General features: G+C 43.3%; 1 protein-coding gene across 2 annotated transcripts in view; it reads left to right on the top strand.

Annotated features, from left to right (window-relative positions):
* PHAX (phosphorylated adaptor for RNA export) overlaps nt 1-26685 on the top strand; it is a 186048-nt gene that overhangs the window by 9215 nt on the left and 150148 nt on the right. For both annotated transcript variants that reach the window (XM_075836051.1, XM_075836041.1), the window contains exons 2-3: nt 7373-7959; nt 10142-10262. In XM_075836051.1, coding sequence (XP_075692166.1) covers nt 7373-7959; nt 10142-10262 — 708 coding nt within the window. The remainder of the gene's footprint in view (nt 1-7372; nt 7960-10141; nt 10263-26685) is intronic.

Raw genomic sequence — 26685 nt, 5'->3', positions numbered from 1 at the left:
TCAATGGACCCTGGGCTGTCTGGCCGTATATGGTATTCCCTCAATCGTTTCATAGGGATTCCTGTGATGCGATTTAAGGGGCATCCCCCCCATCTAATTTCCTCTTGTATGTTGAAGTCTGCTTTGATTGCAGCATTCAGGGGAATAATAGCGGAGATGAGAGGTTTCTCTGATCACCGCCGTGTTAGAGCGGGGCTGCGGCTATGTAATAAGCCATTGCCCCGCTCCTGACAATAACTGCGCACGCGGTCAGCCTGAGGTGATGCGGCCGGCACTGCACTAACGAGCGGCAGTTCAGGCACTGAGAACAGAACATGGGGGTGTTTTGTAGTGCGCCCGCCATGTTCTGCCTTCAGTGCCGGCAATCATTAGTGCAGCTCTGGCCGCATCACATCATCCTGACGGCGCGCACTTGTCAGGACTCGGGAGCGGAGCAATGGCTATTACATACCCGCAGCCCCGCTATCATACATTCATGTTTTACTATACGTAGCTGTGCAGCCGTGTATCGAAATATATGAAATAATGGTATTGAACCGTTTGGGGGTGCACGGTATCGTAACAGTATCGAAGTTTCAATGCATCGTGTATCCCTAGTGACGCTGTGAAGAATCCTTCACAGGCCGATGTCGCACTGATAAATGGTGTCGTTTCTTATCCCCCTTTTGGTCCACACTCTGCGCCTTTGCAGTTTGGGGAATTTTGCTGGGAAGTGTTGTCCTGGTATAATATGGGCACCGTCGCTTCTAGCAGATATGTTTGGGCTCTCCCCTTCCTGGTTCCCTAATTTTAGTGCCTTGATAATTCGCCTCTTGAAACAGAAGAACTGTTCCCTTCGGGCCGGCACAACTGCATGTTTTTTATTTCCTGACTTATTCGGGCCCTAACTAATTTTGTTTTTTCATAGACGTAGTGGTATGAAGGCTGTTTTATTGCGGGACGAGCTATCGTTTTTATTGGTACCGTTTTGGGGTACATGCGACTTTTTGATCACTTTTTATCCTATTGTTTTGGAAGGCAAGGTGTTTTCTTATACAGCGTTCACCATGCATTATAAGCTACATGTTAACTTTATTCTGCGGGTCAGTACAATTCCAGCGATACCAAATTTATAGCACTTTTTTATGTTTTACCACTTTTTGCACAATAAAATTAAGTTTTGTAAAAAGAATGTACTTTTTCCGTCGCCAAGTTGTGAGAACCATAAGGTTTTCATTTTTTCATCGATGGAGCTGTGTGAGGGCTTGTTTTTTGCGAGACGATCTTTAGTTTATATAGGTACAATTTTTGGATACATGTGACTCTTTGATCACTTTTTATTCCAATATTTGTAGGGCAAAGTGACCAAAAAAAAGTAAAAACTATACCAGAAATTCAGTTTTTCTTTACGTTGTTCGCAGCGCGGAATAAATAACATAATATTTTTATAGTTTAGGTCGCGGTGATACAAAATGTGTGTTTTTTTATTTTTTTTCAATAGTAAAGGACTTTATAAGGGAAAAAGGGCGATTGTGTTTTGATTTTATTACTTGAAACATTTATGTTTTCACATTTTTTTTTCATGTCCCACTAGGGGACTTGAAGGTCCAACTGGTTTTTGTTTTTTTTTTCTAAAATATATTGCACTAACTATGTAGTGCAATGTATTAGATCTGTCAGTCATTCACTGACAGCAAGACGGTTAGGCTTCGCCTCCCGGCAGGGCCTAATTGGCTTTGTAATGGCAAAGCAGGAGGACATTGTTAGGCCTCCTGTTGCCATAGCAGTAGTCGGCAGCACTGACTGCATCGCAGGGCTGTCAATCTGCAAGCAAGCTATAAAATGCAGGGATCGCTTTAGATCTTTGCATCTAGGGGGTTAATGGCAGGGATCGGAGCTAGCTCCATTTTCTGCCGTTACAGGTGGATGTCAGCGATAACGTACAGCTGACATCCACTGCTAATGACGCCAGCTCAGCTCCGCTCACCGGCACCTTCTTGCCGTCGACTACGGAAGCCTTTCAGGCTCCGCCTCCAGGCAGGGCCTGGAAGGCTTCCGTGCAAGGCAGACCAGGAGGTCAGTATTAGGCCTCCGGTTGCCGTTGCAGCCACTGGAACTCCTGCAATTTCAGATGAGCTGCAAACCACTTAAATGCAGCGATCGCTTTTGACCGCTGCATTTAAGGGTATGTTCACACGCAGTGAGCAAAAACGTCTCAAAATATAGAGCTGTTTTCAAGAGAAAACAGCTCCTGATTTTCAGAAGTTTTTTTGTGCCACTCGCATTTTTCGCTTCTGATTTTTCACGAGTTTTTATGGCCCGAAAAACGGCCGAAAATAGGCCATGTGAACATACCCTAAGGGGGTTAATGGCGGGAATCGAAGCTAATTTCGGTCCCCGCCATTACAGTCGGATGTCAACTGTAATACACCGCTGACATCCGGCAATGATGGCACCGACTCAGCTTCTGAGTCGGTGCCATGCATTTGTCGTATAGATTTGGCATAATGCGGGAAGCACTAGCTTTCCATGACGTATCCATACGACAAATGACGGAAAGGGGTTAAACGTGGGAGCCTATGGGTGATGTATGCCGCTGTATGGTCTGTCACAGGTATGTTTAACGTATACATTGCTGGCTTTTTATCCCTTTCCTAACGTATGGCGTGTACTTACGTCATAACCAGGTAGGAGAACTATGGAGCGGGTTCATGAGCTGAGCCCGCTCCATAATACGCAGGTATGATACAGCCAACACTTCACCGTAACGAGCACAGCATCTAAGCTATTAGAGGTGGCTGCTTCCTCTGACAACACACCCACCTCCCCATGACGTGATCACTGGGTGTTAATGGTTGTCAAGGTAGTCTGGGGGCCTAATGAAGGGCCTCAGCAGAGTTTAATAGGAGACTGTCCGAATCACAATGTTCTACAATACATTAGTATTGCATTATATCCTGTCCTGCAAATGACCGCTGGTTCAAGTCCCCTAGGGGGACTAAAAAAAAAAAGTTACATAAAGTTGTTGGTTTTTTGTTTTTTATAGTTTTTCCCCCGATAAGGCCTCATGCACACGACCATAAAAAAAACTCTAATACTGTCCGCAATTACGTACCCGTCCGGTTCTATTGGCTGCGGACACCTTTCCTTACCGCTACGGATAGGTGTCCTTGCCGGGAATTATGGAGTATGTCCTACTTTTAGTTTTTTACGGGCCATGCTCCCATACCTGCGGCCGTTGGCCGTGCCCGTAATCGCGGGCCGTGATTACGGGGCACGGCCATTTGCATGAGGCCTAAATCAATAAGAAAAGAAAAAAACATGTTTGGTATCGCCACATCTGTATAAGTCTGAACTATCACAATACGTTGTTTAACCCACACGTTGAACGTAGTAAAAAAAAAAAAAGGATATATAATCGCAGTTTTTGTGGTCCCCTCATCTCCTACAAAAATGGAATCAAATATTTCTAAAATCTGTGTACCCTAAATTGTTACCATTAAAAACGACGGCTCAGCCCACAAAAAATTAGCCCTCATATCGGCGGAAAAATATATTAATTTAACAATTACATTTTTCTCTCGTAATAAAGAAGAAAAAAAAATATATATATATATATATATATACACTACCGTTCAAAAGTTTGGGGTCACCCAGACAGTTTTGTGTGTTCCATGAAAACTCACACTTATATTTATCAAATGAGTTGCAAAATGACTAGAAAATATAGTCAAGACATTGACAAGGTAGAAATAATGTTTTTTATTTGAAATAATTTCTCCTTCAAACTTTGCTTTCGTCAAAGAATGTTCCATTTACAGCACTTACAGCATTGCAGACCTTTGGCATTCTAGCTGTTAATTTGCTGGGGTGATCGGGGGATATTTCGCCCCATGCTTCCAGAAGGCCCTCCCACAAGTTGGATTGGCTTGATGGGCACTTCTTGCGTACCATACGGTCAAGCTGCTCTCACAGCAGCTCTATGGGGTTGAGATCCGGTGACTGCGCTGGCCACTCCATTACAGATAGAATACCAGCTGCCTGCTTCTTCCCTAAATAGTTCTTGCATAATTTGGAGGTGTGCTTTGGGTCATTGTCCTGTTGTAGGATGAAATTGGCTCCAATCAAGCGCTGTCCACAGGGTATGGCATGGCGTTGCAAAATGGAGTGATAGCCTTCCGTATTCAAAATCCCTTTTACCTTGTACAAATCTCCCACTTTACCAGCACCAAAGCAACCCCAGACCATCACATTACCTCCACCATGCTTGACAGATGGCGTCAGGCACTCTTCCAGCATCTTTTCAGTTGTTCTGCGTCTCACAAATGTTCTTCTGTGTGATCCAAACACCTCAAACTTCGATTCGTCTGTCCATAACACTTTTTTCCAATCTTCCTCTGTCCAATGTCTGTGTGCTTTGGCCCATATTAATATTTTCCTTTTATTAGCCAGTCTCAGATATGGCTTTTCCTTTGCCACTCTGCCCTGAAGGCCAGCATCCCGGAGTCGCCTCTTCACTGTAGACGTTGACACTGGTGTTTTGCCGGTGCTATTTAATGAAGCTACCAGTTGAGGACCTGTGAGGGTCCATTTCTCAAACTAGAGACTCTAATGTACTTGTCTTGTTGCTCAGTTGTGCAGCGGGGCCTCCCACTTCTCTTTCTACTCTGGTTAGAGCCTGTGTGTGCTGTCCTCTGAAGGGAGTAGTACACACCGTTGTAGGAAATCTTCCGTTTCTTGGCAATTTCTCGCATGGAATAGCCTTAATTTCTAAGAACAAGAATAGGCTGTCGAGTTTCACATGAAAGCTCTCTTTTTCTAGCCATTTTGAGAGTTTAATCGAACCCACAAATGTAATGCTCCAGATTCTCAACTAGCTCAAAGGAAGGTCCGTTTTATAGCTCCTCTAAACAGCAAAACTGTTTACAGCGGTGCTAACATAATTGCACAAGGGTTTTCAACTGTTTTCTAATCATCCATTAGCCTTCTAACACAGTGAGCAAACACAATGTACCATTAGAACACTGGAGTGATGGTTGCTGGAAATGGGCCTCTATACACCTATGTATATATTGCATTAAAAACCAGACGTTTGCAGCTAGATTAGTCATTTACCACATTAACAATGTATAGAGTGTATTTCTGATTAATTTAATGTTATCTTCATTGAGAAAAACTGCTTTTCTTTCAAAAATAAGGAAATTTCTAAGTGACCCTACACTTTTGAACGGTAGTGTATAATATAAAATAAAAACTGCTTTCTTGCACTTATTAATGTGAGGCACGAGGTATTATGAATTTTGAACCTCCATGTGCCTCACATTAATAGCAATTAACCCCATCCTGTACCTCACACATTAACCCAATGTTGTCCATTATGACTGAGAAACATGATGGGTTTAATTACTATTAATGAGAGGCACCTGAAGGTTCAAAATTCATCACACCACGCGCCTCACATCAGAAAATGGAAGAACTTTTTTTATTATTGTTTTGTTTTGGTATCGAGTATCGCAATACTACACAAAGTATCAGCATCGAAGTCCAAATTCTGGTATCGTGACCTCCCTGGTTTGGGGGTCTCTGTAATGGTACATGGGTACTGGTATGTCTTCTGTTTTGTTGTCTATACAAGGGCATCTCTCTTGTCCTTGTACTTGACACACAATATGTTGCTGCTGGATTGTGCCCTGCTCTCACTCCTTTTGAGTGTTTGCCCAAGCAGAGTCTTAGGGAGGCCTCTCAGATTCTTTTCTAATGGTGCCACATGCCGCAGTACTTGTTGAAGCGAGGCACTTGAAGAGTGGGGCGCTGGTATAAAAATTATCCAGGTAGAGGTGGTAGCCCTGGTCCAGCAGTGGGTGAACCAAATCCCACACAATTTTTGCATGAACTCCAAATAAGGGGGGGCATTCTGGGGGCTGAATACTAGAGTCCTTCCCTTCATATACTCTACATTTTTAAGTGTATTCTAATGCACTCTCGCACAGCTATGCATATTCACGCCATACCTTGCCCTCTTACTCGGCAGGTACTGGCAGAATTAAAGCCTCCCTTTGAAATGTACCAGGGACTTGTCAATAGAAATACCCTTCTCAGAGGTGTATGGTTGGGCAAAGCGGGCACTGACATGGTCTAATAGGGGTATCCGTTTATACAAACGGTCGCTACTGCGGTCATCTCGGGGTGGGCACTGCTCATTATCAGTATAATGTAAGAAGTGAAGTATTTCCTCATAACGCATCCTGGACATGGCCATGTGGTACATCGGGGCATAGTGTAAGACATATATGCTCCAGTAAGCCCTAATGAACGGCTTCTTCAAAAGCCCCATGTTCAAGATAAGTCTCCAGAACTTGCCCAACGCTGCTGCATTTACAGGGTCCACCTGAGGGATTGGGCATAAAATATGGGGTTCTTGTACACTAAATTCGGATGTTACACCTAACTACACGTTTTGACGGTTCCCTGACACTAACCCTAATACTAACCTAATATATATATATATATATATATATATATATATATACACACATACATACATACATACATACATACATACATACATACATACATACATACATACATACATACATACATACACACGGCTCAAAAATGTGGCCCTGAAGACTGGGAGAGGTCAGGGATAGATCACTGACCAAAATCTTGGGCGTGACAAGGGCAACATGAGGAGGAGGACGGGTGGGAAGTGGATGGAGGACTGTGGAAGCAAAGTAAATAAAAAATGCCCTTCGCACAACACTTGAATTACATATAGCACTTCTAATACACACCAACTCTCCTAACACCCGCTCAGATCTACTCGCTAACACCAACAGAGAAGTTCAGGGCGCGTGCAGCATGATCTGATGTTAGTGATAGCAGTTATTGGTCACTGACTAACCATTAGCGGCGTTCGCCAAGGCGGGACCACTGCGATTGCTCCCTGGGGATTGAGCTGTGATAGCTGCTGTCTCCGAAAGCAGGCTATCACAGCTCATACCCGCGGTGGGGGAGAATGGTGCTGGGTTAAATCCAGAACGTACTATTGCTGAGCACGAACGATGCGCTCAGCATGACGTAATATTGCTGCGTAGTGGCAAGAGGTTAAGCAATTGGTTAGACTGTAAGGTGACCCTTCTTGTCAATCAATGACCTATAGCATGTTTTATGTTGTGATTTTCTCCGTATTGCAGCGAAGATGTAAAGAAAGAGTATTGTGATAAACATGATCTAGTCACAACGTGTGAACGCAGCCTTAGGTGGTCAATATTTATAGTAAATAACATACTATTTTGCTTTTTTGTATGTCTTTTCCTAATTCTTTGAGGGACATAATTCTTTTTTGCAGTTTGGTAACTTTTTAAAAAAAAATTTCATTCTATTTTCACAGAAATGTAATGTTAGCAATATTGATAAAGGCTACAGAAGTAACACATCGCTACCAACCAGTGTCCCCTATAGGAATATCAAAAACGTGAACTCCAGTGATGATAGCGCAAGTGACTCTGAGGATGATGGTTCTCCATGGAAACGGAAACGCCAGAAGACTTCTAACCCTACCCGCAACGTTCCCAAACCAACTCCGTTCATGTCTGCTGGTGAAAATAAGCAATCCAAGAATAACATCTGGGGGGCAGTGCTTCAAGAACAAACCCAAGAGGCTGTAGCAACTGAACTTGGGATCATGGACATGGATGGCCAAATAGATATGAGCAGGCAGTCCGAGACTTACAACTATGTTCTAGCCAGAAAACTCATGGAAAAATCAAACGAGACAAAGTTGCGTTTAGACAAAGAATTGGAAGTGTACGTGCATGAAGACAGGGAGCATGTGTCAAAGGAAGAAAATTGGCACTTAAAGAGGAAGAGACCTGTAAAGGAGAGATTAGGGGAAAAGTTACAAATGGACTACAAAGGTCGATCTGAAATAACTGAGGCTGATCCAGAAGACAAAGTTGCTGATGAGATTGCGTACAGGTCTGTTCTCATGATTTTATAATAAATCTTGTATATCCTAACCTAAATACTCTATGAACATTCCTGCATGTGAATGGGATTTAAAAAATAAATAAATACCCCCCCCCCCCCCCAAAAAAAACCCACTGCAAACTTTTTTCCATTGCAGACATATATTCTAGATTTCGCACATTGGTTGGATGACCGTTATTTAAAGAGGCTCTGTCACCAGATTTTGCAACCCCTATCTGCTATTGCAGCAGATCGGCGCTGCAATGTAGATTACAGTAACGTTTTTATTTTTAAAAAACGAGCATTTTTGGCCAAGTTATGACCATTTTTGTAGTTATGCAAATGAGGCTTGCAAAAGTCCAAGTGGGCGTGTATTATGTGCGTACATCGGGGCGTTTTTAATACTTTCACTAGCTGGGCGCTCTGAAGAGAAGTAACATCCTCTTCTCTTCAGAACGCCCAGCTTGTGACAGTGCAGATCTGTGACGTCACTCACAGGTCCTGCATCATGACGGCCACATCGGCACCAGAGGCTACAGTTGATTCTGCAGCAGCATCAGCGTTTGCAGGTAAGATCGACTTGGGCGTTCTGAAGAGAAGAGGATGTTACTTCTCTTCAGAGCACCCAGCTAGTGAAAGTATTAAAAACGCCCCGATGTACGCACATAATACACGCCCACTTGGACTTTTACTTTTAAACACACCCACTTGGACTTTTACAAGCCTTATTTGCATAATTACAAAAATGGTCATAACTTGGCCAAAAATGCTCGTTTTTTAAAAATAAAAACGTTACTGTAATCTACATTGCAGCGCCTATCTGCTGCAATAGCAGATAGGGGTTGCAAAATCTGGTGACAGAGCCTCTTTAATGTGTATGGCCTCCTGTGCTTATCTCCTTGGGGGGGGGGGGGGGATAATAATATATTTTAAATCCAATATTTCCCATTATCTGCCTTGGTGGACAGTCAATCTGTCCCCATACGTTGCGGATTATTGATGGGTATCAGGCGTCCTTCATATAGTATAACCAGCCTTAGAACTTTTTGATCACAATTTATTTTGCCAAATTATAATGGCTGAACTGAAATTGTTGATGTAAAAAAGCAAACTATGCAGCCACTATTAGGCAGCTAACTAATGGTCAGACCTTGTAAAGGTTAAAGAGGATTTGTCACCAGATTTCACAAAACCAACTGTATACATTAGTAAATAGATCTGCTGGACCTGATGAGACTGGTGTACTTCTAAAATCCATGTCAAAATGGCTGTACAGTTACACTGTCAAGATGCTGTGATTTTTCTATTGTTCGAACAGTATTTTTGGCATTTATTCTTTTATTTGAAAATTAATAAGAACAATTGAACGGAAAAATGGCTGTACAATCCTTTTATTTTTTTTATTGAATATTTTTCCCACCTGATATTAAAATGAGCATTTTATGAGTACAGCCAAGCTCCTATCCGTGTCCATCCTCCCCCGCAGCATGCTGAAATCTCACACAGTACAAGCTGCGATCTCCTTGGCTCTGCAGTAAAAGAAAGCAGCAGATAGTTAGAAGCTGTAATTCCACACTGAAACTGCTGCTGGAAGTCCGGCTCTCACTGCTGCTTGTATGAAGCATGTGGGCCAGGGAAACTGTAAAGTGTACAAGCAAATAAAGTCAAAATTGCGGTAGTTGTTACCCCTTTATGACTGCCCATACATCTTTTAATGACTGTGCATTACAGACAGTACGGGTCCAGGCATGAACGCGCCAATTACGCTGCCTGGCCCCTGTCAATCAATGTAAGAAGGGAGGGAGGGTGTTGAACTGGGGAGCGAAGTAAGCGCATTTAGGTGCAATGATCACTCCCTCATTTCACCTAAATGCTCATTAGCATAAACTTAATAAAACTTATTTCTCTACAAAGGAGGCAGTAAGCAGAAAATGAAAATAAACGTTAGACACTGCTTAGTGTCCTCCGCAATACCCTGTTACTAGTTTAACTCGGACGTTCTGGTGGCAGACTCCCTTTAAAATGCCCTCCCCCTTTCCCTATATCTCCCTGTTAGCAGTTTTGAGGCCATTAAAACTGCTGACATGTTCCCTTCAAAAGCTTTTAACATATTATTTATGTATCTTTTTTGTGATCTGAATAGGACCATTTTAAAACGTTTTCATAACCTATTTTCTACCCTCCTTTGTAGACTCTGTGAACCCAAGAAAGAACTCATAGAGCGAGTTGTAAAAACTATTGGCACAAAGAAGGCGATAGAGCTCCTTGTTAAAACAGCAGAGGTGGAACAAAATGGTGGACTGTTTATTATGGTGAGTATTTACATTTTATGTCTATGGGAGGTCTTTATGTTCTCAGGCCCATTTAGGCCTGGTTCACACTGAGTTTTTGGAAGTTTGAGGCAGCTTTTCCTCTCCCATCACGCCGATTTCTCACTGAAAATTAATGGGAGGCATATTCAGGCCATTTTTGACGAGTTTTGCGGCGTGGTTTCCGCGTGAACATACCCTACAGGGGTTTTACTATAATCAATGGATAAGTGATAAATGTCTAATCTGTGGGCGTCTGACCGCTGGGAACCCCACCGATCCAGAGAATGGGCTTACCTGGCCGTCCCTCTGCACCCCATAGGAATGGAGTAGTAGTACGTATGTTCTACCACCACTCCATTTATTTCTATGGGGCTGCCAGGAATAGTGTGGTAGCCCCATAAAAATGAATGGAGAGGTGACAGAGCATGCGCACTACCGCTCCATTCCTATGGGGTGCACAGGTAAGCCTGTTCTCTGTGGGGTTCCCATCGGTCGGACCCCCACGATCAGATATTCATGACCTATCCTGTTGGTTATGGTAAAAACCCTTTTAGTAAATTCCAATGGTAACAGGATAATTAGTATACGTTTAATATTGAAATATATGAAGTCCTGCCTAAATAAACGTTTAAAATGTCTTTATTAATTAGTATTTAAAATAGGGCACTCATGCCAATTTATACTGTGAATAGGCGTTTGGCAAAACAGAGACACAGTTCCCTGATCAGGTGTAAAAATAAGATGATGATTGGTACACCTTAGTGTCGATACAACACCCGACAGGAGTAGTGATGCACACCACTCGTCCGTTTGCCGCAACGATACAAAGTAGCTCAGTCCAATATGAATGTTCCACAGGCACCGATGCTGGGTGCACCAATTGAAACATGAACAGAGAACTTGGCAAAAATAAATGTGGTCTGTTTGCCACAAGTTAGCAATTTTGAGCAATCTCCCAACGCGTTTCTGAAACCCTCTGAACCAGAGGGGAACGTCCTCAGGGGTATTTGTAAATTGCGTATATTAGTTTGAGCAGCTACCATACAGCACATATTATGCTGCTGAATTCGTGTATTCTCAGGAGCGCAATGAGACACTAATGCCTGGTCTGACTCGCGCCAGAGACTCTCACAAGATTTTTACAGCTAGCCCCGCCTAGCAGATGGGCGGAATGGAACGGAAATAGCCAATCGGTGTATCACAGCGTATAAGTAACGCCCACCGATCGGGCCTGCCCATGGTAACATAGACGCCAATCAGGTAGATGCATAAAGCATCAGTAGTTACTAGGGGAATACAGGCGGTTTATGCGTACGTTTGATAAATAAACAGGTAGGTGTGAATATGTGCCAAGCATAGAGCAGACTGACTATGTAAATGTGGCGGTAGTCACCTACAATTTGAAGCTGATAACCATTTCTTATATACACAGTAAATGAAGGGTGCACGTGGGATGGGTAAATGGAAAAAAAAATAAAAAAATCTTTTTTTAAAAAAAATGTAAAAATTATTCGCATTTTTTCCTTTTTTTTTTTATTATTATTGGGAGTATACATCGCTCGCAAAAGACCAAGCTGTATTTAATACATTGTTGTAGATGAGCGACTAACGATGTTATTGTTGGCATAGACGAGTAAGAGAACTAAAGGAAGGAAAGAGAGGACAGATATTCATTAAGTCCAGATGGACTAACTGTTTTCATTCTGAATATCCATTGGGCTTCCTTCTGGAGGATTTTTTTTATCCCAATCACCTCCTCTGGTTGGTGGCACAATGTGTTCCATCCCCTGGAATTTCAGGACAGTGGAATCACCAGAATGATGCTCCCATACATGTCTAGAGACAGAGGTATCTTCCTTCCTATTTATGTCACAAATGTGATCTCTAATCCTCCGTCTAAATTCGCGTCTAGTCTTTCCAACATACTGGATACCACAGACACAAGTGATAAGATACACTACTCCCTTAGTCAAACAATTGATAAAGGATCTCGTGTAAAAGTTTTCGCCTGTGGTTGTACTTGCAAATTTACGGGTACTAAGAATGGAGCAGCAGGCTTTGCATCTGCCACATTTAAACGTCTCTTTCGTGTTAGATGACAGCCAGGTAGTATTTTTTTACTTCAAGGTGGCTATGAACTAGCCTATCTTTAATATTCCGACCTCTTTTGAAGGTAATCAGTGGTCTGTCACCTACCAGGTTGCCTACATCTGGGTCCAATTTGAGGATATCCCAGTAGAGGGTAAGTATTCTCCTGACCTCATGATGTGCAGCATCATAGGTACCTATCACTCTAATTGTCTCCTCCTGTATTGGACGTGTTTTGGGGTTTAACAAGCTGTCTCTGTTAGCACCCATAGCGTGTTGATATGCAGTTTTCAGTACATGATTCGGATACCCTCTCCGCACAAATCTGTCTCTCAGACCATTAGCTGAGGATTTGAAATCCGAAATTGTGGTACAGTTACGTCTTGCCCTAATGTATTGCCCCTTAGGTATGCCTTTCTTAAGTGGGACAGGATGCCAGCTATCCCATCTAAGCAGATTATTAGTTGCGGTGTCTTTTCTGTACATATTCGTTCGCAGATAACCCATCTCTGTTTTTTCAATTTTAACATCCAGGAAAGTAATGTGTTGCTCCTTTATTTCTGACGTGAAGAAAAGACCTATGTCATTGATGTTTAACACAGACACAAACTCCTTAAAGGAACAGTGTCACTCACAAATTATTTTTTTATATGTTAAAGATGTTAGTGCTTTATTAAAAACGTTTATATTCATTTGTGTGTTTGTGTTTTACTTTTTCTTATTTTTACACTTTTTCTTCCCTAAGGGGGCTGCCATTTTTTGTTCCATTTCTGTATGTGTCGATTAACGACACATACAGACATGGAATACGGCAGCCACAGTCCCATAGGGACTGCGAACGGCTCCCGTCCCATTGACTTCCGTGTACGGCGTCTGTGTGGGAACTGCGCATGCGCCGCTCCCACACAGTCCAATTCGAAATTGGCGCCGTCCGGCGCCATTTTCCTGTGGACCGGAAGTCGCGGCCGGACAGTAATATTACTACTTCCGGTCGCGGCTTCCGGATTTGTGCACTTGGACCAGCGGCACCAAACGGAGCGGACGGGCCGGAGGGAGCCGCGGCGGCAGGAGCAGGTAAGAGATTTCAATGTATGTTCGTGTTTGTGTGTGTGTTTACTACTGTATGTAAACCTACTACACTGTGTGTTAGCTCAAAAAATGGCGAAACACAGTGTAGGAGGTTACCCCGTTCAAACCCCTCGTTTATCCCGGCACTAGCCAGGATAAAGGAGGGGGGGATGCTGAGAGCTCACTAGAGCGAGGGCTTTTAACCCAATGTTGCAATGCTGCAATTTTGGGAATAGCTCCATCTAGTGACCAAAAATGGGTAGTATTATAAATTAGAATTAATGTATAATATTTCCTGACTCGTGAAAAAAATAAAAAAAATTTGAACAATGTTTAATCACCCACACACTAAATGTTTAATTAAAAAAAAAAAAACATGTTTTTCTGGCAACACAATGCCTTTAAATTCAGCAGCAGTTCCTGACCAAAGAATCAACACATCATCAATGAATCTTAGCCATAGTTCAATATGCGATGTGTATTTCTCCATCCCATCACTGAATACAAATTCCTTTTCCCACCAGCCCAGATATAGGTTAGCATAGGTAGGAGCACATGGGCTTCCCATTGCTACTCCTCTGAGCTGGTGGAAGATCCTATGTTCAAAAAGGAAAAAATTATGCTCCAGGACATACCACAGTAATTTTATAACAAATTGATTGTGGGCATGGGATTGGGTTCCTCTGTCCTGAAGGAAGTACTCCACTGCTCGGCAGCCCATAGCATGAGGGATGGAGCTGTAAAGAGCCTCCACATCCAGACTTGCCAGGAAAACATTGGGTTCCACTTTAATGCCTTCAAGTTTTCTAAGCACCTCCATCGTATCACGTACATACGATGGAAGTGCCATAACAAATGGTCTGAGTATTTTGTCAACGTAAACGCTGGCATTTTGTGAAATACTCCCGATGCCAGAAACGATAGGACGACCTTTAAGGGGATGGAGTCCCTTATGTACCTTGGGAAGACTATAAAAAGTCGCCACTTGCGGGCAAGTCCCTAGTATAAAGGTAAATTCTGTATCATTAATAATCTTGGTCTGTTTGGCCTCAAGTAGAATACCTCTGAGCTCGACCAGAAATTTTTGTGTAGGGTTGTTAGTAAGAACCTGATAACAGCATTTGTCTTTCAGAATGTTCATACACATGGTGACATAGTGGCTACGATCAAGAATCACCACATTGCCACCTTTGTCTGAAGACTTGATAACTATCTCAGTCATTTTCAAGGATCTGAAGGGCTGATACCTCCTCCAATGATAAATTGAAATCACAGTTCCCATTTGGCTCTAATTTCGCAAGTTGGTCCGTGACCACTTTCAAGAACACATCAAGTAACGTATTATCATTCATAGGGGGATTTTTTGTTGAGGGTAATTTAAGATCAGTGAATGGTCCCTCACCCAGCTCTCTCTGACCTTCATCCCAAAGTTCCCCCAATAATCTCACATGAGGAAGATCTTCCTCCAGGATCCCCAATTCTTCACACTGACGTTTGTCATGCGTCTTGAAAAATTTTTCCCATTTGAGTTTCCTAATGAATAGGTTCAGATCTTTAACCCAAGAAAATAAGTCAAAGCCATTGGTTGGGACAAACGATAGTCCTTTGCTTAGTATGGCAATCTCTTCAGTAGTTAGTTGTCTGGCAGACAGATTAATAATTTGCATATCATCATCCTGTCTCATACTGGCATTGGTTAGACCTCTCTCTGATCCCTCACAAGGTAGTCTGAGATAGGATGACTTCGGCCTAAAAAACTCTCCCTGTTGACAGCACGTCCTCTATTTCTCCCTCTTTGGACAGTACGTGATTGAGTTCTACCCTGAGGTCTATTGTTGCGCGCTGTTCTCAGGGGGTATCTCTGTGTATCGGAGTCTGACACATCCGGTTCAGAGGATGATAACTCTGTGTCAATCTCCTGAAACACAGTAGGTTTGGGACCGACTTACCTGCAAACGCCGATGCTGCTGCAGAATCAACTGTAGCCTCTGGTGCCGATGTGTCCTCGCTCGTCCGACACGATGCAGGACCTGGAGCAGGAAGTGAGTGACGTCACAGCGTGATCTCTCGAGAACACGCTGTGTGTCTGCACTGCCAGAAGCTGGGCGTTCTGAAGAGAAGTGGATGATGCTTCTATACACAACGCCCAGCTATTAAAGGAAGTAAACACGCCCCGAAGTAACACACATAATACACGCCCAGTTGGACTTTTACTTTAAACACACCCACTTGGACTTTAGCAAGCCTCATTTACATAAATATAAAAATGGTCATAACTTGGCCAAAAATGCTCGTTTTTTAAAAGTAAAAACGTTACTGTAATCTACATTGCAGCGCCGATCTGCTGCAATAGCAGATATGGGTTGCAAAATCTGGTGACAGAGCCTCTTTAAGAACATAAAATTAACAACTTTATAAACCTCTGTCCCCAGATTTTGTGAGATCCTTCCTTTATTAATACAAGACATTTTTTTGTTTTATAAAAGTCACTGAAATTTGATATGTTGCAAATTTGTTTTTGCCATTATGCTATGTTTTCTATTACTGCAGTCTCATCATAAAAATCTGTTAGAATTCCAAGCTCCAAAAGACTGCCGGGAGACTTTTGAAAAACACAAAACCTGACTTATAATATAAAAATACTGAAGTATTGCAGTGCATTATAAATGCGATTGGGCGATCGCATAGTGAAGTCCCCTAGTGGGACTAGTAAAAAAAAAGCTTCATAAACTGTAAAGGGAAAAAAAAAGTGCATTTTTTTTTACCCCTTCCCTCTAGCCACTTTTGACCATCCTGACAGAGCCTCATTTTTCAAATCTGACATGTTTTACTTTATGTGGTAATAACTCTGGAATGCTTTTACCTACCCAAGCGATTCTGAGATTGTTTTCTCGTGACACATTGGACTTTATGTTAACGGAAAATTTGCTCGACATGTTCAGTATTTGATTGTGAAAAACACCCAAATTTAGCGAAAAATTAGCATTTTTCTCAACTTAAATGTATCTGCTTGTAAGACAGGCAGTTATAACACACAAAATTGTTGCTAACTAACATCCCCCATATGTCTACTTTAGATTGGCATCGTTTTTTTGAACATCCTTTTATTTTTCTAGGACGTTACAAGGCTTTGAACTTAAACAGCAATTTCTGACATTTTCAAGAAAATTTCAAAAGGCTATTTTTACAGGGGCCAGTTCAGTTGTGAAGTGGCTTTGAGGGCCTTCTATATTAGAAACCCCCAAAAAGTCACCCCATTTTAAAAACTTCACCCCTCAAAGTATTCAAAACAGCATTTATAAAATTTCTTAACCCTTTACACTTTTCACAGGAATTAAAGCAAAGTAGAGGTGAAATTTAAAATTTCATATTTTTTTGCAGAAATTTCCTCATTTCCACAAGGACTTAAGGAGAAAAAGCACTACCAAATTTGTAAAGCAATTTCTCCAGAGTAAAACCGTACCCCACATGTGGTAATAAACGGCTGTTTGGACAGACGGCAGGGCTTAGAATTGGAAGAACGCCATTTGGCTTTTGGAGATCACATATAGCAGGAATGGTTTGCGGAGGCCATGTCGCATTTGCAAAGCCCCTGAGAGGACAAAACAATGAAAACACCCAAAAACTGACTCCATTTAGGAAACTACACCCCTTGAGGAATTCATCTAGGGTTGTAGTATGCATTTTGACCCCATAGATGGTTCATAGAATTTATTAGAATTGGGCAGTGAAAATAAAAACAATCCTTTTTCTTCAATAAGACGTAGCTTTAGCGCAAAATTTTTCATTTTCTCAACAAATAAAGGAAGAAAAAAAAACATTTGTAAAGCATTTTCTCCCGAGTACGGCAATACCCCGTATGTGGTCATAAACTGCTGTTTGGGCACACGGCAGGGCTCAGAAGGGAAGGAGCACCATTTGGAGTTCAAATTTTTCTGGATTGGTTTCTGGGCGCCCAGAAGTGACCCTATTTTGGAAACTACACCCCTCAATGCATTTACCTAGTGGTGTAGTAAGCATGTTAACTCTGCAGGTGTTTTGTAGAAATTAGTGTGCACTCGATGTTGCAGAGTGAAAATTAGATTTTTTTCCATAGATATGCCAATATGTGGTGCCCAGCTTGTGCCACCATAACAAGACAGCTCTCTAATTATTATGCAGTGTTTCCCGGTTTTAGAAACACCCTACATGTGGCCCTAATCTTTTGCCTGGACATTCGACCAGGCTCAGGAGTGAAAGCGTACCATGCGAAATTGAGGCCTAATTTGGCGATTTACAAAGTATTGGTTCACAATTGCAGATGCTCAGATGTGAAATAATAAAAAGAAACCCCTGAGAAGTGACCCCATTTGGAAACTGCAACCCTCAAGGCATTTATTAAGGGGTGTAGTGAGCATTTCACCCCACAGGTCTTTTCCATAAATGAATGCGCTTCGGATGGTGCAAATTAAAAATGTATATTTTTCCCTAGGTATGCCATTTCAGTGGCAAATATGTCATGCCCAGCTTATGCCACTGGAGACACATACCCCAAAAATTGTTAGAAGGGTTCTCCCGGGTATGACAATGCCATATATGTGGAAGGAAACTGCTGTTTGGGCACACTGTAGGGCTCAGATGGGGGGGAGCGCCATTTGACTTTTGGAGAGCGGATTGTGCTTGGTAGTAAATTTGAGTATTGCTGGTGTTTCCATTTATAATGTGGGGGTACATGTAAGCTGGGCAGAGTACATCAGGGGCATAGTCGGGTGGTATAATAATGGGGTAAAAAAACAATAAAATGATCCATAGATGTGTGTAACGCTGTGAAGCAATCCTTTCTGCACAGGCCGGTGTCGCACTAATATATGGCGTCCTTTCTTATGCCTCATTTGGTCCACACTCTGCACCTTTGCAGTTTGGGGAATTTTGTTGGGAAAGTGTTGTCCTGGTATAATACGGGCACCGTCGCCTCCAGCGGATATGTTTTGGGCCCTCCCTTTCCTGGTTCCCTAATTTTAGGTCCTTGATCGCCTCTTGAAACAGAAGAAATGTTCCCCTCGGGCTGCACAATTGCATATTTTTTATTTCCTGACTTATTGGAGCCATAACTCATTTTATTTTTTCATAGACGTAGCGGTATGAGGGCTGTTTTTTGCGGGACGAGCTGTAGTTCTTATTGTTACCATTTTGGGGTACATGTGACTTTTTGATCACCTTTTATCCTATTTTTTTGGGTGGCCAGGTAAACAAAAAAAATGCAATTCTGGCATAGCTTTTTTAGTTTTTTTTTTTTTATACAGCGTTCACCATGCGTTTATAAATTACATGTTAACTTTATTCTGTGGGTCAGTCAGATTCCGGCGATACCTAATTTATAGAACTTTTTTATGTTTTACAACTTTTTGCACAATAAAACTACTTTTGTAAAAATAATGTATTTTTTCTGTCGCAAAGTTGTGAGAACCATAACTTTTTACTTTTTTCGTCGACTGAGCTGTATGAGGGCTTGTTATTTGCGAGGCGAGCTATAGTTTTTCTAGGTACCATTTTTGGATACGTGCGACTACTTGATCACTTTTTATTCCAATATTTGTAGGGCAAAGTGACCAAAAACAACAAACTCTGGTATAGTTTTTTACTTTTTGTTTTTTTACGCTGTTCACCACGTGCAATAAATAATATAATATTTTGATACCTCAGGTCGTTACGGTGATACCAAATACGTATGGTTTATTATTTTTTTCAATAATAAAGGACTTGATAAGAGAAAAAGGTTTTATTTTATTTTAAACTTTTATTGTTTTCAAACGTAATTTTTTTTCACTTTTTTTTTACACTTTTTTTTCAAGTCCCACTGGGGGAATTGAAGGTCCAACTGTCTGTTTTTTTTTCTAATACACTGCACTACCTACGTAGTGCAATGTATTAGATCGCTCAGTTATTCACTGACCGCAAGCCGATTAGGCTTCGCCTCACGGCGGTGCCTAATCGGCTTCCGTAATGGCAGTGCAGGAGGCCATTGTATCTCCTGTTGCCATAGCAGCAGTCGCCAGTCCTGATTGCCTGTCAAGGCTGGCGATCTGCTAGTAACTGCTAAGATGCAGCAATTGCTTTCGATTGCTGCATCAAAGTGGTTAATCGCAGGGATCGGAGCTAGCTCCGGTTCCTGCCGTTACAGGTGGATGTGAGCTGTAACATACAGCTAACTTCCACCGCTGATAATGCCGGATCAGCTCCTGAGCCAGCGCCATCTTGCCGGCGGCTACGGAAGCCGATCAGGCTCCACCGCCAGGTGATCTTGTCCAGCTTCCGTGCTAGGCAGACCGGGAGGCCAGTATTAGGCCTCCGGTTGCCATTGCTGCCACCGGAACCCTGGCAATTTCATTGCTGGGGTTGCGATGAGCTGCAAACACCTTAAGTGCAGTACTCGCGTTTGAGCACTGCACTTAAGGGGTTAATGGCAGGGATCGAAGCTAATTTCGGTCCCCGCCATTACAGCCGGATGTCCACTCTAAGATACAGCTGAGATCCGGCGATGATAGCACCGGCTCAGCTTCTGAGCCGGTGCCTAACATTTGGCATATGGATACGGCAATTTGCGGGAAGTCATAGCTTTCCATGGCGTACCCATACGGCAAATGTCGGGAAGGGGTTAAACACGTTTTTCTCTTACAAACTGCTTTATTATTAAAAAAAACTAAATAAAGTAAAAAAATTACACACATGGCCGCGTCCGTAACAACCCCGACTATAAAGTTATTACATCATTTAACCCGCACGGTGAACGTCGTAAAAAACAATGCAAAAATTGCTGTTTTCTTTGAATCCTGCCTTAAAAAAAAAATGTGATCAAAAAGTCGCATCTACTCCAAAATGGTACGAATAAAAACTACAAGTCGTCCCGCAAAAAAAAGCCCTCCTACAACTGCATCGGCGGAAAAATAAGTTATGGCTCTTCAAATATGTAAATACTGTCTAAAAGTAGTAAAACCCAAAAAATGTGGTATTGTTGCAATTGCAACAACCCGCTGAATAAAGTTATAGTGTTATTTATATCGAAATTGCTTGGTTTTTTCTATTCCCCCACCACCAAAAAAAAGTTGTTAAAATGTAATCAATAAATTGTATGTATCCCAAAATGGTGCTATTAAAAATTACAACTTGTCCCGCAGAAAACAAGACCTTATACAACCATGTCGATGCAAAAATAAAAAAGTTATAGCTCTTTGAGACGATGGAAAAATCGTAAAAAATAGCGTGGTCATTAAGGTCTAAAGTGGGCTGGTCAATAACACTTCCGTTTTTCATCCTAAAGGAATGTTAGGGTATGTGCACACACACTAATTACGTCCGTAATTGACGGACGTATTTCGGCCGCAAGTCCCGGACCGAACACAGTGCAGGGAGCCGGGCTCCTAGCATCATAGTTATGTACGATGCTAGGAGCCCCTGCCTCTCCGTGGAACTGCTGTCCCGTACTGAAAACATGATTACAGTTCTAATATAAAACCATTTATGACCACGTGGGGTATTGCCGTACTTGGGAGAAATTGCTTTACAAATGTTGGGCGGCCTTTTCTCCTTTATCCTTTATGAATATGAAAAAATTCAACATTTTTGTGGAAAAAATGTTGATATTCATTTTCACAGCCTAATTCTAATAAATTATACAAGAGACCTGTGGGGTCTAAATGCTAACTATACCCCTAGATAGATTCCTTGAGGGGTGTAGTTCCCTCCAAAAGTGACCCCATTTGGGAGTTTCCTCAGGGGCTTTGCAAATGCGCCATGGCACCCAAAAACGATTCCAGCTAAATTTCAGCTCCAAAAGCCAAATATTGCTCCTGCCCTTCCGAGTCCTGCAGTGGGTCCAAACAGCAGTTTATTACCACATATGGCATATTGCCGTAATCGGGAGAAATTGCTTTACAAATTTTGTGGTTCTTTTTCTCCTTTAATTCATTGTAAAAATTAAACATTTCTTTTTTTTCAGAAAAAAGTAGTTCAGCAAAAAAAAAACAAGGGGTCAAAATGCTAACTATACCCCTAGAAAAATTCCTTGAGGGGTGTAGTTTCCAAAAAAGTGGTTTTTATTCTTTATTTTTCCTTTTATTATTTATTATTTTTTATATATTCTCAGAAAAAAGTAGATTTTCATTTTCACGGACAAACTCTAATAATTATAACAAAAGACCTGTGCGGTCAAGATGCTAACTAAACCCCTAGATAAATTCCTTGAGGTGTGTCGTTTCCAAAACCGTGTCCCTTTTGGGGAGTTTCTACTGTTTTGGCCCCACAAGACCTCTTCAAACCTGACATGGTGCCTAAAATATATTCTAAAAAAAGAAAGGCCCCAAAATCCTCTAGGTGCTCCTTTGCTTCTGAGGCCGCTGCTTCAGTCCATTATGACACTAGGGCCACATGTGGGATATTTCTAAACACTGCAGAATCTGGGCAATAAATATTGAGTTGTGTTTCTCTGGTAAAACCTTCTGTGTTAGGGCGGATTTACACGAACGTGATATACGTCCGTGCAACGCGCGTGATTTTCACGCGCCTCGCACGGACCTATGTTAGTCTATGGGGCCGTTCAGACCGTCCGTGATTTTCACGCTGTGTGAAACGCACGACTTGTCCTATATTTGTGCGTTGAGCGTGCATCACGCACCCATTGAAGTCAATGGGTGCGTGAAAATCATGCGCAGCACACGCAAGCACTTCTGTGTGACGCACGTGATCCGCGCAACAGCAGTCAAAACTATGATTGAAAACACAAAAGCATCACGTGCTAAGTAGGTGCTATGTATCAAAGTAACATTTACATGAATGCGAGAACCCAAGATTTCCCAGCAGAACATTGCCCAGAGCATCTCACTGCCTTGCCTGCTTCTGATGTGCATTCTGGTGCCATCTCTTCCCCAGGTAAGCAATGGAAATGCACCCGGCCGTCCACATGATGTAAAAGAAAATGTAATTCATCAGACCAGGCCACTTTCTTTCATTGCTCTATGGTCCAGTTCAGGGGCGCAGCTAAAGGCTCATGGGCCCCGATGCAAAAGTTCTTATTGGGTCCCGTCCCCCCCCCCACAAACTTCTCATGGCCGACGGTCCACAGTTTTCAGCTGCATCTCTGGGTCTCCTAAGTGACCCAACAATACAGCACTAGCAGCCGGGGCGTCACTAAGGGTATGTTCACACGATGAGAGGCTTTTACGTGTGAAAAGACAGACTGTTTTCAGGAGAAAACAGCTGCCTCGTTTCAGACGTAAAAGCTCCTCCTCGCATTATGCGAGGCGTCTGTGACGCTCGTAAATCTTGAGCTGCTCTTCATTGAGTTCAATGAAGAACGGCTCAAATTACGTAGCAAAGAAGTGTCCTGCACTTCTTTGCCGAGGCAGTCAATTTACGCGTCGTAGTTTGACAGCTGTCAAACGGCGACGCGTAAATTACAGGTCGTTTGCACAGTACGTCGGCAAACCCATTCAGATGAATGGGCAGATGTTTGCCGACGTATTGTAGCCCTATTTTCAGGCGTAAATCGAGGCATAATACGCCTCGTTTACGCCTGAAAACAGGTCGTGTGAACCCAGCCTAAGGAATTAAAATGTCAGGGGAAATAGCCCCAATACATGTGTCCGCCCAAAATAAGTGTGTGTGTGTGTATATAGGAGACAGCATAGCATATCTATAGCACTACGACCCTATCAACTATGGATAGGATTAGATACACTGCTCAGCAGACAGTATCACACATGATAGGATTAGATACAGTGGCTGAGCAGACAGTATCACACATGATAGGATTAGATACAGTGGCTGAGCAGACAGTATCACACATGATAGGATTAGATACAGTGGCTCAGAAGGCAGTATCACACAGAGGATTAGATACAGTGGCTCAGCAGACAGTATCACACATGATAGGATTAGATACACAGCTCAGCAGACAGTATCACACATGATCGGATTAGATATAGGGCGCAGCAGACAGTATCACACATGATTGGATTAGATACAGGACTCAGCTGGCTGACATTGCGGCTCTAGCGCTGGACCCAGGAATGGTAAGAATAATAATTGTTTTGCTTCTTTATGTGTTACTGATTATTTTTGTGTGTTTGTGTTTTTTTTACAGGTTCGGTTGTTGGACTTCGGATTCGAGGACTTCAATGACGGCGTTTTTTTATTCTCAATAAAATGGTTAATGAGGGTTGTGTTTTTTTTATTTCAATAAAATATTTTTTCTATGTGCTTGTATCTTTTTAAACTTTATTATTACCGCCTTAGTAATGGCCGCTGGCTGATTGACAACCTCCATTACTAAGGCAGGGCTTAATGTTAGCAGGTGCAGAGGCCAACACTAACCCCCATTATTACCCCGGTACCCACCGCCACCAGGGGTACTGGGAAGAGCCGGGTACGAACCAGTACCCGACCATCTATAGTGACGGGCAGGCACCGGGGTGGCCGCAGGCTGGTAGTATTAGGCTGGGTAATGCTGCCTGCTGCTGCTGTGTTGTATCTGGCTGGTTATAAAAATTGGGGGGGACCACATCGTTCTTTCCATTTATTTTTTTTATTTTATTTCTTTAAAATGACGTGGGGTCCCCCCCATTTTTCATAACCAGCCAGATACAATAAAGCAGCAGCAGCAGCCTAGCATCACCAGGGTGGGAAAGGCCACTGTTTCTGGCTTGTCCCTGCCTGATAATACCAGCCTGCAGCCACCCCAGTGGCCGACCATCACTACAGATGGTCAGGTACTGGATGGTTCCCGGCTCTTCCCAGCACCCCTGGTGGCGGTGGGTACCGGGGTAATAAAGGGGGTTAGTGTTAGCCTCTGCACCAGCTAACACTAAGCCCCGCCTTAGCAATGGATGCTGTCAATCAGCCGGCGGCCATTACTAAGGCGGTAGTAATATAGTTTAAAAAAAAACACAAAGACATAGAAAAAATATTTTATTGAAATAAAAAAAAACAACCCTCATTAACCATTTTATTGATAATAAAAAAAAAAGGCGTCATCGAAGTAGTCCTGGAATCCGACGTAGTCCAACGACCGAACCTGTAAGAAAACACACAAGAAAAACGATTAGTAACACGTGTTAGGCTTAGATACAGGGCCCATGTGTGATACTGTCTGTGGGACCCTGTATTTAAGCCTACCACAACGTAGGCTTAGATACAGGGTCCAGCAGACAGTAATCTTATACAGTAATACAGGGCCCATCAGACAGGATTACACATGGGCCATGTATCTAAGCCTACCATGTGATTGGCTTAGATACAGGGCCCAGCAGACAGGATCACACAATCTGTGATCCTGTCTCATGGGCCCCCTAAGCCTGCTACATCGTAGGCTTAGGGGTTTGTTCAGTCCCTAAACATTGATGGCCTATCCTCAGGATAGGCCATCAATAGCTGATGTGTCGGGGTCCGTCTCCCGGGACCCGCCAATCAGCTGTTTTGAAGGGGCCGCAGCACTTGTACGAGAGCTGCGGCCCCTTCATTTCACTACTCGCTCACACTGTGAATCGCCGACACCGATTCACAGTGTGACCGGAATGAAGAGGAAGCAGCTCTCGTACGAGTGCTGCGGGCCCTTCAAAACAGCTGATTGGCGGGTCCTGGGAGTCAGACCCCGCCAGTCAGGGCTAATCTTACCTTCCTCTTCAGCCGCGGCGGAGGTCCTGTCCTCTCGATGTTGTGCACGGCGCATAGCGCTTGACGTCAGGACCTCCGCTGCGATCCGGAACAAGGAAGGTAAGTACAGTCTTTTACTATAGTAACAGGGGCCCGCGGCCCGAGTTACCATAGTAACTTTTTATTGATATGGTGCGGGGGGCTGTGGGCCCCCCTGGCTTCGGGGCCCGGTCGCAATTGCGACCGCTGCGACCCCTATAGCTACGCCAGTGGATAGATATGAGATAGATAGATATCAGACAGACAGACAGATATGAGAGATAGATAGATATGAGATAGATATACTTTGTCTGTTATGCTAAACAGTCAGCCCTGAAGTGTGACTGCTCAGCATGACAGACATACACAGTGAAGGGGTTAATATCTGCATTACTAGCAGTTACTTACATACATCGGGTGTGGGGTCAGAGAGCAGCAGGAGTCAGGATTCCTGGGAGGAGCCTGCACATACACGATCTTCTTGCTGTGGCCATTCCTTTCCCTCTGCACAGGGCACGAGGAAGAGGGAAATGGATAGAAGCGAGCTGATTGGGTGGACAGCACAGTGGGCGGGCAAGAGTCTTCTCCCTCCGTGCAATGACTATTTCACTGCCGACCTGCCACCAATGCTTCAAAATACATTGCTGGGTCTCTTTTGTACCCCAGCAGGGACCCAGCAATGCAGAGGAATCATTGTAGCGCTACTGTGGTGAGGGGGGCCTGCGGGCCCCCCCGAGCTGGGGGCCCGGTCGCAGTTGCGACCGCTGCGACCCCTATAGCTACGCCACTGGTCCAGTTCTAATGCTCACATGCCCATTGTACGCCCTTTCAGTGCTAGACAGGGGTCAGCACGGGCACTCTGACCGGTCTGCAGCTATGCAGCGAGCAAGCTGCGTTGCACTATGTGCTCTTAACACCTTTCTATTATAGTCCGCATTAACTTTTTCAGCAATTCATGACACAGTAGCGCTTCTGTGGGATGGGACCAGACAGGCTAGCCTTCGCACCCCACACGCATCAATGGGCCTTGGGCGCCCATGACCCTATCGGCTGTTCACAGGTCGTCCTTCTTTTGACTACTTTGGTAGGTACTAACCACTGCATATCGGCAACACCCACAAGATCTGCCATTTTGGAGGTGCTCTGGAAATGCTTCTCTAGCTAACACAAATTGTTGAACTAGCTCAGACGCTTGTGTTTGCTAATTTTTCCTGCTTCCAATACATCAACTTCTAGAACTGACTGTTCACTTACTGGCTAATATATTCCACCCCGTGTCAGGTGCCATTGTAATGAGATAATCCATATTATTCACTTCACTTCAGTGGTTTTAATGTTATGGCTGTTTGTTGTAGATTTATAAGAGAACATACTGGCTGCCACCAGAGCAGAGGTCTCAGACACCGGGCTGGATTCGGTCCCTAAAGCTGTCATCTGCAGCCTGCTGACAGGGGGAGAGCAGGCCGAAGGAGGAGCGCCGCATCCCCCCCCCCCACCCCGCAGATAGTGCTGCACTAGACCCCCTTCTCTATAGATCGCTTCATTGGGGCTTCCTCTAGGAGTGGAATCCCCAGCCAGAGTGCTCTGGTCGGGGATTCCGATG

The sequence above is a fragment of the Rhinoderma darwinii genome, chromosome 1, assembly GCF_050947455.1.
Source record: "Rhinoderma darwinii isolate aRhiDar2 chromosome 1, aRhiDar2.hap1, whole genome shotgun sequence".
NCBI classification, from domain to species: Eukaryota; Metazoa; Chordata; class Amphibia; order Anura; family Rhinodermatidae; genus Rhinoderma; species Rhinoderma darwinii.
The sequence above is the reverse complement of the archived record's forward strand: the minus strand, read 5'-3'. Positions and strand labels throughout refer to the sequence as shown.